The 15,009-nt window shown below is 41.0% G+C and overlaps 1 protein-coding gene across 3 annotated transcripts in view; it reads left to right on the top strand.

Moving 5' to 3' along the window:
• The window catches only part of macrod2 (mono-ADP ribosylhydrolase 2), a 362,991-nt gene that overhangs the window by 82,894 nt on the left and 265,088 nt on the right, over nucleotides 1-15,009 (top strand). For all 3 annotated transcript variants that reach the window (XM_019870487.1, XM_019870486.1, XM_019870484.1), the window contains exon 4: nucleotides 8,595-8,624. In XM_019870487.1, coding sequence (XP_019726046.1) covers nucleotides 8,595-8,624 — 30 coding nt within the window. The remainder of the gene's footprint in view (nucleotides 1-8,594; nucleotides 8,625-15,009) is intronic.

Here is a 15,009-nt window from a genome sequence, read left to right as displayed (position 1 = left end):
CCGGTAATTTTTCAAAATAAAACATCTTTCGTATTCCGAAATAAATAAAACGGAATTAAGGCAAGTTCTTTCTGTGCGGCCCGGTACCAAATGCCCTGCGGACCGGTACCGGTCCACGGACCGGCGGTTGGGGACCCCTGCCTTAGTCAATCAGGATGCAGAACACAATGCACTGTTTAAAAAAATAGATAAAAAGCATGAAAAAAACTGCATGAAAAAATGCATGAAACCTAAAGCCATGAAAGGTGAACCATGTAATAATGAAGGTTCACTGTCTCTCTCGCTCTTTTTCTCACTCTCTCCACTCTCGCACTCGCTCGCTCAAGAGACCGAGATGCAACGATTGCAAAACCTTTCCCACCATTAATGTGACATCTACCCTGTAAGCATATTTTTGTGAGTGTCAATAAAAATGAGAGTCTGATATGTGCAACCCTCTTATACCGGAGATGTGATTGTGTTCAGAGCTGGCTAAACCTGATAAGAAGTGTTTGTTGATTTTTTTTCATCTACTGTAGATATAAATTATTGTATGTAAGAACTGCTGTAATTGTTAAAATGAGAGTTCCGAGAGATCCGCTGAGTATCTCGTCATTAGACTTGTACATGTAACTGAATAAGAGTTTCTCTACAGCAATTGCTCCGACGAATAAAGATAGATAGATTTAGTTTAATTTTAATTTCAATAAAGCACCCCCCCCCCACCAAAAAAAAAAAAAAAAGGTATTTTATTTAATATGGGCCATTACACTTTTCTGTCCAGGGAGTCTGTGACTTAAATGGGATCCGTCTGGAGTCAAAACTCACTTCACACGTCTCCTTTGTACCAACACTGCCGCTAATAAATTGATGCCAGTAAGACCAGAATGTCTTAATTGCTCGTTAAATGTTTTTTTTTTTTTTTTTTTTGCGAAGGAACTTAAATTGCAGTTGTAAGCATAGAAAGGACATTTGGCTTCTGCACTTCCGAAATCTGCACTGTACTCTTCTGACTCTACCAGCTGGCCTGCCTAAGGACAGGCGTAGCCTCTTTTTCAGCTAGCTGTTCCAGGCGCATGATGTTCTGTGGCTCAGCACTGAAGCGTTATGGCTCACGGTACAGCACTTCTGTGTGTGGACCTAGTAATAAGGTTATTGAGGATTATGTGAGGGGATGCTGTAATTTTACCTTGTTTGTGCATAGCTGTGGATTGTGAGGGCCCTGTCCAACCATGCAGGTCTTTTCCGGTCCACCAGGCCTGGCAATGGTGAATGAAAGAGATGCTTAAATGTGAAGCTGATAAACCGGCAAATTACAAAATGCAGCAAATGGCCCAAAAAAATTGATGGAAGAATAACTCACACCAGGCCCTGTGAAATATACCTATTAGAGAGTTCCTACGGAATTCCACCGTGAGCATACTGTCCCGGCCATTGACCGGCGTGGGTGGTTATAGTTTCACATAGTCTATCACGATCCATTTCAGGGGAAAATAAATACATGTTGCTCAATTTGTACCTTGCTTAAACGTTCACGATTACTTTGTGTTTTCAATTGAACTGTTTTAAATTTCCCCATTGTGGGACGATTAAAGGTGATCTTATTTTAAGGTAGAGTCTAAAATAACGGATCCCTCGGCGTTCTAGTAGCCACCTGCATCTTCACTTTCTTTCCACCTTCTAAAGATTTGGGGGTTGGCTGGTTGCAGGTAGATGTATATTTATGAGGGAGGGGGGCGGGGTGTATTTCTGGGAGAAACAGTGTTGTGAAAGGTGACCTTGTTAGATAAAAGGAGGGCTTGGAAGCCAAATGATGAAAGAGAATGGGATCATCACGGGCTCATTAATGTGGATTTGAAGGTCAGGTAATTATAACAATAGACATGAGCTGTTTTTTGGCATCTGCTATTGTTGGTTTGTTATGAAGGTGACAAGCATGCAGAGGAAGGGGGATTAATCACTGTGCCACCACACTGTTGTCACTTTGATACATTCAGACATCATCACAGTCCTGCTGTATGCTTGTTGCTGCATAAACATCAGTACGGCAAGTGACAAAAGAACTCTGTGGTGCTGTGGTATTAGCAGTGTTTGTTTTCAGACACAGCCCACACATCTCTGATATGAGTGACGAGGCTTCCAAATAAAAGACGAAAAAAAAAATTAAACCGATTTCACAGCTTTGTGATTGGAGTCACTTGTCATATTAAAAAAATCAATGTTCTTTGCACACAAATGTCAAGTCAAGTTTATTTATGTAGCCCTTAATCACAGAAGTCTGAAAGGGCTTCACAGGCCTGCAGTTCACAAAATGCCTTGTTAAAATGCACTGCAAAATACTTATTATCAATGCTAACAAAATATGACAATGGTTTAAAATCAAAGGCAATAGATTTTTTTTTTTTAGGACTGCGTCTACTTATTCTAACGTCATTTCCAATAATGAGGAAAAAATTTTAAAAAATAAACCTTTCACTTTGAGTGACTCGACATTTATCTGCAAGCACTTTTCTGCGGTTAAAGACAGCAAAATAAATGTGTGCATGTACAGCACCCAGGCACAGTTTGCTGCTATAAAATATTCATGCAGTCATGCTCGCTGTAAATTGTCCAGCACTTCAGTGTGGCACTTTTGTACACGGTATTATAATTTTGGCATTGTGCATGACTTGAGGTCCATATTACATGAAATATTGAGATGATGTCCTGCTAAGTGTTGAGCACACCGTGCACACTTAATGCCAAAGTTGCATCATTTTCTCAGCTGCAAATATTCGGTGAGCCAGACTTGTTTGTCTGTGTCAGAATGTGTGCTGCAGGAATAGTGCCACCCCCAAGTTGGTCTGACTCTGTTGGGTTTCTTTGGGACTACTTGAAGCTATAAAGAACAAAAACCTCTATAATGAGGCAAGGCAGCATGTGGTGTAGCATACATTTTTAACGCGCCCACAAATAAGAAATACCACCGCTGCCTCTTTTCCTTCATTCTACAACTGGTGGATTTTTAAATTCCATTTCTCTTTGAAACTTTGACGAAGAAATAATCCATCATTGAGGGTTTGAAATCACACATTTCCACAGAGGCATGAGAAGGTCTGCTCTAGAAATCCGGCCCTTGCTTGAATATTTCCTGTGGTACTGCTTTGTGCTTCCGTGCATGCACATTATAATGCGGGTATTGTGGATGTGACTGCGTGTGTGCATAGGCCTAGTAGCAGTGCTTGTTAGGAAGGTTGTTGAAGTGGAAAAAAATGTATCTGTGTATTTCACACAAAAATAAAGTTTGCCAAAAGTACTTTGCTTGGCTAACTCTTTGAACCCTGATGTTTTGTGCTGACATTTTGGACATCAAAGCAGAACGGGAAGAACATCTAACGACTGTCTCAATTGTCAGTCTCGTCTACGAGTCATTAATCAAAGCAGTTTTCTGTGTCCATGCTTATATTTACACTTCAATGTGTAACTTGAAGTGTCAAAACAAACTCAAGGCCATTCCCTATACAAGTGACATAAATGTTCCCGCTCCGCTCGAGCTCCCTGCTTTAGCTCAACTGGTGTGTGTCCGATATTACCCGCGGTGGGCATTCCATTAATGACGGAAAGTCAGTCAGTCTGTTACTGACGAACTCCCAGTGTGCTGAATGATGGGAAACTTAAAAATGGACAAGCGCAGGCATTAACAGGTTTTTGTCCATCACTGGAATTGTCACTTATGGTGTCAGTACCTTCTCAGTCCATCACCGATGGACCCCAGTTTCACTGACGACTGACTGAAATAAGTGCCACGTGGCTGGAGAGTTTGTTGTTTGTTTGCAGGAGTGAAGAGACACCGGGAATGCTTTGAGCAGCCTGCACTGACTATATATGGAAACATGTCACCAGAAAGGCTAAGCTTTGACCCATAGTAAGATAACATTGCCTGCCGAGTCTCTTTGCGGTTACTGTACACTGCGTACAATAGGTGCCGTATGCACCCAAGAGCTGTAATCCGTCAATAAAATAAGAAAAGGAGAAGGCTTGTGTTCGAATTGACTGCAACATTATAGGTCATGGATAGATTTAGCAGAGACAAGCGTGGCTAAATTAATGATGACAGAGTAACGGACTGCCGGACCGGTGAAATTTAGTGGTGGTCCTAAAACAAACACCAATTTTGCAATGGTGACGGTTAAAATAATGACGGAGTGATGGACCCACAATGACGGACGGGTGGCCCGGCTGCAGGTGAATGACGAATGGCAGATTGGCAAATTTTAGTAACGTGCCAATCTCTGGATTTTAAGAGTGCTTGATTTTACGGAGAGTCTCGAAAACAAGATTATGGTGCATCCCATTTAGCTGCGTGATCAAGAGTTGCGCCGATGAGGCGAAACAAGCCACCCATAACGGTGCCTCTTTCCTCACTTTCTGCAGTGCAATACGTTGCATGGATGCTTTACAAATGAACACACAAAGTGAGGCTTGAGGATGGTGGTGGAGGGGAAGAATCTTGATGCGGTGCCACAATTCATAAGCTGGGGCCGTCATACCTTCTGGCTCTGTAATCAATATTTTTCTCGCTATGCAAATACACAGCAGTTTAACCCTCTGTGTTTCCATTGGCTGCGAGTTGTGTGTGTGTGTGTGTGTGTGTGTGTGTGTGGAGGGGGCGGGTGAGGGTTGTGGGGGATTAAAAGTTCAAAAGGCACACTGGAAGTGGTGTTCCCACAGTGCCAGTGAAGGCATGTGGTGGATGAGTTAGCTCAATGTTGTGGACCAGGAGTTTCTAATGACCTGCCATCTCCAGGCAGCCCCGGGAGCCCATCCATTGAGATTTATGACCTGCGTCGTGGTTGCCACTGGGACAATTCACCTTCTGATACACGTCATAGCCTACACTTCTCCACTGTGCTTTCCTTAATTGGCTCAATTTAACCCTCTGTGCATACCTTCACTCTCGGTTTTTTTTTTGTGTTCAAAAGTTCAAGACAATGATACTCCTTGTTTAATTTCAATTTCTCTCATAGTTGTTATTGAGGTGGATAGATCGGTGGTCACTCTGTCCTTGACAAGGTATTGACTCTTGTAAATCCTCCCTTGGTCTGAAATTGAAAGACACTACTTCAACAAATCATTTTAGTCGTGGTTTGTATTGAGTAGAATAGCACTGTGAGTGTTTTTTGTTTATTCTATGGATGGACAATGCTGGACACCTCATGCACTGCTAGCATTACTATTTATGGTTGTTTTTTCTTAACACACACACACACACACACACACACACACACACAAACACACACACACACACACACACACACACACACACACACACACGCGTGATCATTAGTATTTATTTCTTTATTTTATTTTTTCTTCTGCTTTCAAATGCAAAGTTCATCACTGTTGACTTGTAACTGAGTCAATGACGATGTCGTGGTACAGTTGCCTGACTTCTGTGTAGGCACCGTGGGTTCTGTTCCCACACAGTGACTGTGTGAACAGTTATCTGTTTTTATAGAGTCTAAATGACCAAACATAGATTTCTGATTTGATTTTCACTCGGAATAATTGAAACACCTCCAACATAGTTTTTTTATTGAATAGGACACAAAACCTTTTTGTGTACAAAAACTTTCAGATCTTATTTAACAGAGCCGGCAAAATGTGTTTTCAGATTGTGCGCACTGTTGCGATCCTTTACCAAGATCCCAAATGACAGGTGCTAAATTGCTTGTTCACTCATTCTAACAGATTGAGATGAAGTGTTCAAAAAAAAAAAAGTCTGTCAGATAATTTTTTGGAAGCCAACTACATAAAAGCCATGTTTTGTTTGATGAAACTCACCCAAAGTGCACGGGAATCGAATGTATCTGCCCATCCTGAGAAATACTGTCTTTTAAACCTTGGGCAATGTACCTGAAAAACTGCTTTGGAAGACGCTGGCACCAATTGCTGCAGTGTTCTGAAAGCACCAAAACATAAGCAAATGCAGACTTGAAAGGAATTTTGAAATTGATGACATTGGGAATAACTATTCTTTCTGGCATTTCAATAAGGTTTCCACAAGCGGGAAAGATCTCTTATGCTTGTCTTCAGCCCTTGTTGATATTTTAGTATTTTCTATTACAACTGACAAGTGTGGCTCTGGCTGCGGATATTATTTGCATATACAGTATAGCATGCTGATAGATAAACAGCTGGGACGTGTTTCATGACATTCTGACTATTAAAAGAGGCGATGGGGGAGACAGGAAATGAAAACGCATGCAGGAGCACTTTAACCTCCACACCTTTCTGCTTTCATATTTATTTTACCAATAACCGATGAGAGATGGTTGCCAAACAGTCCCTGCACTGCAAGATCAAGTCACGTGGCTTGAAAACATCCTCATATAGTATTCTCATAGCTTTCGCTGAGACAATGTCGCGCACACGTTCAAGATTTGTCAGACTGATTAGAAAACACATCTTCATCCTCTGATTAGGTGTGGAGTAAATGAAGCGGCCCCCCTCTGGCATGCATTTCCATAATGTCAAGTAATTAAACCCTAGTGTTTTAATAGATCAGGAATGAGAAGACTCCCCGGGTGACAAGAAAATGATAGACTTTCAGAAAACTACAAATACCTTGATATCAGCTTCCTTTTAAGCAAGCGCTGAAACGTTGACTTTCATTGTGTTCATAATAGTCCAGTGGTAACGTAGAACAATCAAAACCCTAAAGGTCCCATGCCATCGGAATCCATTTTTTGTCACTGTTTTCGACATAAAATGGGTCAAAATGTGTCTGACACGGTTTGCGTTTAACGTCCAAGCGGTTTGTCGTTTCTATGCAATGCACGTTGAAAGGCAACAGGGCTGCAAAACGAGCAAATTTGGCGCCGCCGTGACAAAGACTCATGGTTCGTTCTTTAAGTACCTGCCCTCTTCGTGCTCGCTACACGCCCAATCAAGACAGGACCAAAAAAAAAAAAAAAAAAGCTTGAATACAGGCGTCCTGCTCATTTCCAACCCAAATGGTCTCACAAACCCGATAAACAGTTGACAAGAAAATACAGCCGAATGAGACCTTTTACCCAAAAGTACATATCCGTCATATATCACTTGGACCTTAATTGATGCACCTCACCATTGTCTCTTAATATAATCAGCTTTTTCACACGAAAATATACCTTGCGTTATCGTTTCTGAATGGCAAGTTGACAGTCCAGACATAAAAAGAAAAATGTTTACATGAACATGTCTCTCCATAGAAAAGGAGAAGCACCATTGTAAACATGACAGCAGACTGTCAGTATATCATTGTTGGAGTTTATTGTCTGTTATGTTATGCACCTACCCCATGTGCAAACACCAAAAAAAAAAAATAACAAAAGACCTTTGATGAAGCAAATTCTGCAGCGGGCGAGCTTTCCTTTGTCCCTGTTCCCTCCCACACGTGCTGCTCAGTGACAACAATGGAAAGCCATGATGGTGCCACAGAAAGTTGTGGAAGGTCCACAAATCCCCCCGGTGTCCATCATAACAAAAAAAAAAAAATAACAAAAGACCTTTGATGAAGCAAATTCTGCAGCGGGCGAGCGTTCCTTTGTCCCTGTTCCCTCCCACACGTGCTGCTCAGTGACAACAATGGAAAGCCATGATGGTGCCACAGAAAGTTGTGGAAGGTCCACAAATCCCCCCGGTGTCCATCATAACAAAAAAAAAAAAAATAATAATAATCTGTGCTGTGATTCTCAAGTTCTTCCTGACACCACATGTTCATTATCCATTTATTTTATTCATTTATTTTATTTTATTTTTAAATAACTATTAAATGGTCTACTTTTGCCTGCTAATGATCTCGCTGGAACAGATGATCGTTATTGGAATATTTTGCAGTATGATTGTTCCAGTGCCCGTTGTGTGAACCGTACTTCAAACACAAACTTCCTACTTTCTCGAACACCCAAATTAACTGATATATTCTTCACAATCTCTCCTTCTAATCTTTCTCCTTTTCGTGTGGAACGGATCTCTCTGACAGAGCAAAACCTAAATAGGTTAATTGTCACATGATATGCTCGCCACTTCAATAAGTGCATGCACTTATCTTCTATGCTGCCTGTTGCAAAAAAAAAATAGAGTGCATCTATCGAAACGGTGCTTCGTTTTACAAGCAACTCAAGCAATGCATCTGGTTTGTATTCTTTCAACGTATTCATCTTCCTGGAACCTGTCCATTTCTGTGACATGTTTCCATAACAACCCAGAAATTCCCGATGCTTGTGTTTCAATGAGATGAACCCAGCGTTCTCGCGCCACAGGGCATTTTTAATTGCTTGGACAGGGCTAACGTTTTAACGTAGCCTTGCTCTAAGCAATACATCTGCTAATTAGTCGATTTGATGTGAAGGAACTACACAATTTGATTTTCTTTCATGAGACGTGAACGTCATTTTGTGGATGAAAAGTGCAACTTTCACTCTGGCCCGCATCGTGCACCTTTAATTTCTGCACGAGCCCCTGCGTTTGAAAAATGAATATTTCTGCATTTTCTTGACATGCTCAAATGGATCCTTGTGTATTAGATGTCGAGCACTCACGATAGTCTTTTTTGTGCAAGCTTTTTTGACATTTGATTTCTCTCTTTTCAGCAAATTCAAGTCTACTTGGAGGAGGGGGTGGTAAGTGAATCTCTTGTTTGCTGCTCCTTTACAAGATCAATTGATTTTGTTTTGAGGCCCTCGATATGTTTCTCTGGATCCGCGGCAGATTTAAGTGTTGAGTATGTTCATCAAGTGCCCGCGATGAATGTGAGTGAGTGTAAAACGGAAAACATGAGCGTGAAGTGCAGCGCAACCTTGCACAGTGCCACACTGAGAGATGGTCATTACTCCACTGGCCTGCCGAAGCGCATTATCATCAAAGCAGTGAAGGAAATCTCAAGCAGCCAACCGTGGTGTTCGAATAATGGGGGAAGGAGCTGGAATGCAGCAGCCCAAACCTCACTGTTCTGAAATTTGAGTTTGTCAGTGACATGATTGAAATAATCATTTCCCCCCACAGTGGGATGAAAGCTTTTAGTGAGATGTTGAATTGTACTTTTTTTTTTTTTTTTAAATCTGAAGAGGAAAGTTTGTATAGTAGTGTCTACCCATCTATCATCCATCCATCTAGTCAAATTTAATACTTTTGTTTTTTTGTCGTGGTTCCATGGTCCATCTTCCCTATGTTTAGGGGACTCCACAACAAAGACAAAATTATTGTTTTCCGAGACACTTGACACGTGTTTATTCACGGGCTTGAGATAGATGCAGTAAAAATACATCATTAAGATGGAAGTAGCAGTTACCCGTCGATCTGCACGGTGTCCGTTTGAGTGCACGCTGTGCTGATGACATCTCATTGCCATCTAATCACACTGCCTGGAGTGGCTCTCCTGATTTCTCATGGTTAAGACAGCAATTTTTATTTTACAGGTGTGGCTCCTTAGCCTACCTTCCTACTCTGTATCCACAACAGAATGAGGAATCTTAGCAGGCAGGTTTTGTGATTGATATCAGAGGTCACGGTGCACCTTCATAACCCAGCTGAGTTCTCCAAGTGTGATATGCGCGCCGACATATTGATACCTGCATTTTAAACAACACTGTGTTCATTTGTTGCGCACCAAAAAGAAGGCATACCATATGCTAGTCGTTACTTTAAAGTTCAGAGTCTCAGAACCTGCAGATATGTTGTTTTAATCCAATTTTTCTGACTGTTAAAACTTGAGAAAACCTAAAAGTATTACACGTCACAATACAGTGCAGTCAGTCTATGCGTTGTGACGTTCCCCTTGGTTTCCATGGAGTTTTGCGGGCGGATGCGGGCAAGCCCATGACTTGGAAGCCCAAAGTGGCCCGGGATTAGGAACCCCTGTTTTACACGACGACGTCAACTGAAAATGGTTACAAGCAGGTACTTGTTTGGTTCACCTGAATACACTTTCCTTCGACAATATTAACATCTGTATTCAGAACTTTTAAGAAACACACCGAAGCTTCATTTTTACATGGTCATCATTGGGTAAACATAACATGCCAAATAGCTTGGCTTTCTGAATCAACGGCAGTGGCGACGAGACATAGACATAGCTAATCATATTAATTATAAATGCTTAGAGTTCCTCTGTGTTATAAATTTTTCCAATCATTTGATGCTTTTCTGCTTAATAAAATCAAGGTCAGAAAACTGAAGGAAGGAAATATGTAATGTTTTCAGTCCGGTATGGCTTTTTTTTTCCTGAAACCAAACAAAATTGATGGTTGCAATCAAGTGCAGTTTTCCAACATTAAAAAGAGTGATGACAATGATTACCCCCCCCCCCCCCCACCCACACAAACACACACACATACCCCATGGGAAACCCCAAAGCTTTTTTTTTTTTTTTTTTTTTTTTTTTTTGCTCTCGTCTTTATCACTCTGAGGTGGCTGCTGAAACTGCAAACCTTTCTCACCCTGGCCCTCCCTATAGCTTTATCTGTGGTTTGGCGTGTGAATACCCTCTCCCCAGGTGGTGGAAAGGATCGATGTGAAGAGGGGACGTACTCTCATACCTTCCTTATCTCCCAGCTGTCCCTCCAGGACTCTGCAGAGGTGCACTTTCACAACAGGATGATTCATCGTGTTTGGCCTCATACACCAGAGATTTATTTAGTTCCCACAGATTGGGAGGATGGCCTACTACCATTTCACCAAAACTGACCAAAAAAATAAAATAAAAAAAAAAAACCCTCAACCTCCACTTCACGTGAAGACATTTAGTTGACCGTCCTCTCACTTTTAGATATTCTTTTGTCAGTGTTAGACTTAAGACAGATCTGGAGCAGATATTTTGCCTTTTCGGTAAAAAAATTGTTGGTCAGTTGCAATAATAATAATTTGCTTTACTATCTAGCTATCTATATTGTATTGAATGTGAATCAGTGATTTGCGGAAAATGTTTAGGGTGTAATTATTTTTTTTCCAATTGCATTACAATAGGTGTCAGTTATTCACAAATGTTGGCTACCCGTGAGAGTTGGACCGGTCCCAGTCTCAACTGTACGTTAAATAAGTTCTGTAAATGGATTGGATAGAATGGCCCATTTTCTCATCGATCGTTGACCGGTTATTTGTATTTATTTTTAATTTAATTTTAAATTAAAATTAAATTAAAAATAAACTGGGGGGGGGGGGGAGGGATCAGCTCCAAAATCTTGGTCATGTCAACCCCAGTCAGTATTCGTTCATCACCCAAAATTCAGGTGAAATATTATTTTGGTTGGCATATGCCATGATGGTGTGAATTCAGTGCAATTGAATATTTTTTTTTGTTTTTTGTGTCCCTAAAAACACTGTGTGTACTCTGAGCATTAATTTACATAGAGACAAAAAAATAAAAATAATACAAGATACAGATTACAATGGACATTTTAATGCTCTGGCGCTGTGTTTAATCCTATAAAATCACGAATGGGAATTCTCACTGGGCCCTATGTTTTCACTTTCATGTACACAATGGAGTTAACCAAAATAGCACGGTTATCTGCAGCAGACATATTGGTCTCGCTGGGATTCTGAACATACATGGAGGGAAATAACAATGATCTCTGATAATAGCACACTAAATGAGGCCTTGGTGAATAGTGGATAATTATGAATGGTACTGAGATGATCTTGTAATGTGTGTCGCCATGTGGCTGGATGCTGGCACCGTCCCAAAAAAATGTAAACATCCTGCTGTCAATCTCACCGCCACTCCAATTTATCAAAGGCAACATGACTGCATCCCCTGCCTTTTGATGTCCCAATTCAGAAAAGGGGGGCTTCCTCATTAGCATTCTAACCACAATTGTTGCCCATTTAGCAACAGGCTTCGACGAGACCTCCCAAACAAATTGTTTTTCTCGCGTTGGGCCTCTTTTCTCAAGTCCAGCCGAGCAGTGGGGCACATCCATGCTTGCTTAATAAATCCTAATTCTGAATAATTTAGTCATTGGGCTCCAGTGCTCACTGAATTAACTAGCCTTCACCATTGTTAGCGTGGCACCGACTTTAGCGCTGCTGGCCCTCAGGTCTCTTCATTGGCATGAGTCTACAAACACATGCGGGATTATGGTTGATGTGCCTCTGATTGTATCTGATTACGGTAGTTGTCCTGTGATTTTATTCTTGTGCATCATCAAGGTTCCAACAACAGCAGCCTTGTGTTTAGCCATCCATAAACGGATGTGACAAGCTTGCACAGATTTCATTTTGAGGAAATTGGCCGCTTTACGTGGCATTTTCGAAAATGATCACTTTGAGATTCGATTTTGAAAGTTTACGTTTTTACTCACAAACATGCATTTTTCATGGAAACAATGGACCGAAACGTTAAAAAAAAAAAAAAAAAAAGATCCATGTATACTATTTCAAATGATAACCATGTTTGTGATGTTTTGGGAGCCTGACAACTGTCACGTTTGAAACAGGGGTCCTGGATTAGATTGATTTCAAAAAGCTGCCTTTGCATTTCCCTGCTCGTGTACGAATGCATATTTGCTGAGACGGTCATGTGGTTGTCCCAGTTTGCGCGGGACCATGTGAAAACACCACCCAAATTGGCAACAACAATGAAGGATGATCGTGTCGGACATTTTTTACCTTGGAGGCGGTCTGCACATTTGGATAACATTTCTGTGAATAATTCTTTCTTCATTGGACACTTTTCCAAAACTGATAAGAACAAACTCTCCGTTTCCATGCGGACGGCAAAGAATGACCACACTGTAGAAGGATGTGTTTCTACAGGGTGAGGAGAACAGAAATAGATGGACGAATAACACCCAACTGTGCCCTTTTGGGTTCTGAACTCATGGTAAAATTCCCCCCCGCTGATGAAAGTTTTGCAATTTCAGCAAAGCTAAATCTTTTTTATCCTATAAGTGTGCCTTTGTGCTTTAAAAAAAAACTGTTTCCAGTTTTGGACATGTTTGGATAATCCTTTCTACAAGATCAGTTTTTGCTTTGTTGTGTAGATCTCTGTCTCTATTTGTTATGCAAAGAGTTCCGTTTTCTTTTCACGTTACCTCCAGGTGAACCATTATCCGCTTTCTGGTGCTGCCAGAGGCCTGTTTATTATGGAGATTGGCAGAGACCGAGACATGGTGTACAGTACTTTGTAAAAAGGGGTGGGTGTTGGGGAGCTGGAGATGGTGTTGGGCCTGGCTGACCTGCTGGCCTAGCTGCAGCCACATCAGCTTTCTGGGAGCTCAGGACCTCCCTCTCTGATTAATCACTCAAAGATGACACCATTCTCATCGCTCATCGATTGCGCACGATGCTCAACCGATGGTCCACAGTTCACAGATGGTAGTAACAGCCATTAGCATAACTTATGACAAAAGAGAGTGTGTTTTCCCCAAGGAGTAGCCTAAATAATGTAACATGATAAATGAAATGCAAAGATTCCTCCCTCAGTGTAATACCCGAGGGACAGGCTTATCTCCTCATATTTAGTGAGCACTTAGTTACACCCTGATCAAGATGCAGCACATATCGGTGGTGAAATACTGGAGGTTGCCGTGTTGTGAAGTCCAGGTGTTCGGTAATTGTTAAGCAATACATACTGTATATGCTAAATGCAACTCATTCTGTATTATTATTATTATTATTTTTTTTAATTAGCATTGCTTGGTCAAGTGACCGGGTTCAGGATTACAATATTTATTTGGTTTGTTTGTTTGTTTTAATGTTCTTCTATGATGCATACTCTCATTTGGAGGTGAGCTTTGACTTTGACTCAGATGCAGTAGTGTAAACATATTATGACATGTTATGTACGAGTATAAAAAATAAATAAATAAATAAAAATGTCCATCGTGCCAGGCAACCATGTAGTTTTTATTTTTGGGATCACTACTAGTTTAACGGTGATGGTAACCTCTCATCGCACTGCACCTAATTGTGCATTTGAAGCAACTTGTCACTGGATTGGGAGCTCGGGCCCCTAATTCAGCGGCTTTGAAGGCTCCCGTGAGTGAATTTTTAATAACGTACATTCATGCAGCGCTAGATGGTGTCCTTTTTATTGGGTTAGCTCTGTTCCACTCAATGCAACCGTAACACTCGTTTAAAAGTTGGTTATTTTAGTTTGAGTGGTTATTTTCGGAGAGGGATGATTGGATGACACCACAACTTGAATTAGTCATTAAAATACACAAGCAAGCTTAACAAACATGAAGAAAATGTGCATTCACCTATCGAAAGTGCTTCTTGCAGCCCAACAGCAGTCCAGCCTTGTTGCTTTATACAAGATTTCTTTTCCAATAAATAATTAATATAATGCTTAACTGTATATCAGATTGATAAGCGGTATCATTAAGTGTAGTAGTATCGTTAAAATCTTATCAATACCCATCCCCAGTAGCATTTATGGATATTTATGAGCCAGTTGTCACATTGAGAACTCAGTAATATCTGTATGTGTATTGTCACAATGTAGAGTATGTAAAGAGTTCTTCTGTTGCATCTGCCGTTAAGTGTAGGTCATTATCTCAACCGTGTTTGGAAGTAGCCAAGTAGTGGGGGAAATTACATTTGGTGGACTGCCCCCTCTCCCGCTTTGTTTCCACTGCCCCCTACTCCAATCTGTAGTGATGGATGGACTAATTGACGTGGAATGATTGAACCATTCATTTTAGTCAAAAAATGTGGGTTCCATATTAAGAATTTTTACATGATAATGGGAAGGTAAGAAGAAAGTCAAAGAAAGCCAGATTAAAAACAGCCAGGAGCAAAAGGGAAAGGTTAGAGCATGCAATTATGTGTGCCAGTAACAAAAAAAAAATGGCCAGTTGTGCAAAGCTAAGCTTCAGAGACTGGTGAGCTGGATTTATGAGAAGGTGTGTATCTGCAAACGACAGGACGACACATCTGCCACGTGTCTTGGTATCTCACTTGTAGCCTATGAATCATTCATCTCTGTCCCCATGTATAAATCAAGCTGCTGGCCGACGCCTGTGGCAGTCATGTCTTAAGCTGGTTGATGGCAGCGCTTGATCT

The sequence above is a fragment of the Hippocampus comes genome, unplaced genomic scaffold (assembly GCF_001891065.2).
Source record: "Hippocampus comes isolate QL1 unplaced genomic scaffold, H_comes_QL1_v1.1 scaffold76, whole genome shotgun sequence".
NCBI classification, from domain to species: Eukaryota; Metazoa; Chordata; class Actinopteri; order Syngnathiformes; family Syngnathidae; genus Hippocampus; species Hippocampus comes.
The sequence above is the reverse complement of the archived record's forward strand: the minus strand, read 5'-3'. Positions and strand labels throughout refer to the sequence as shown.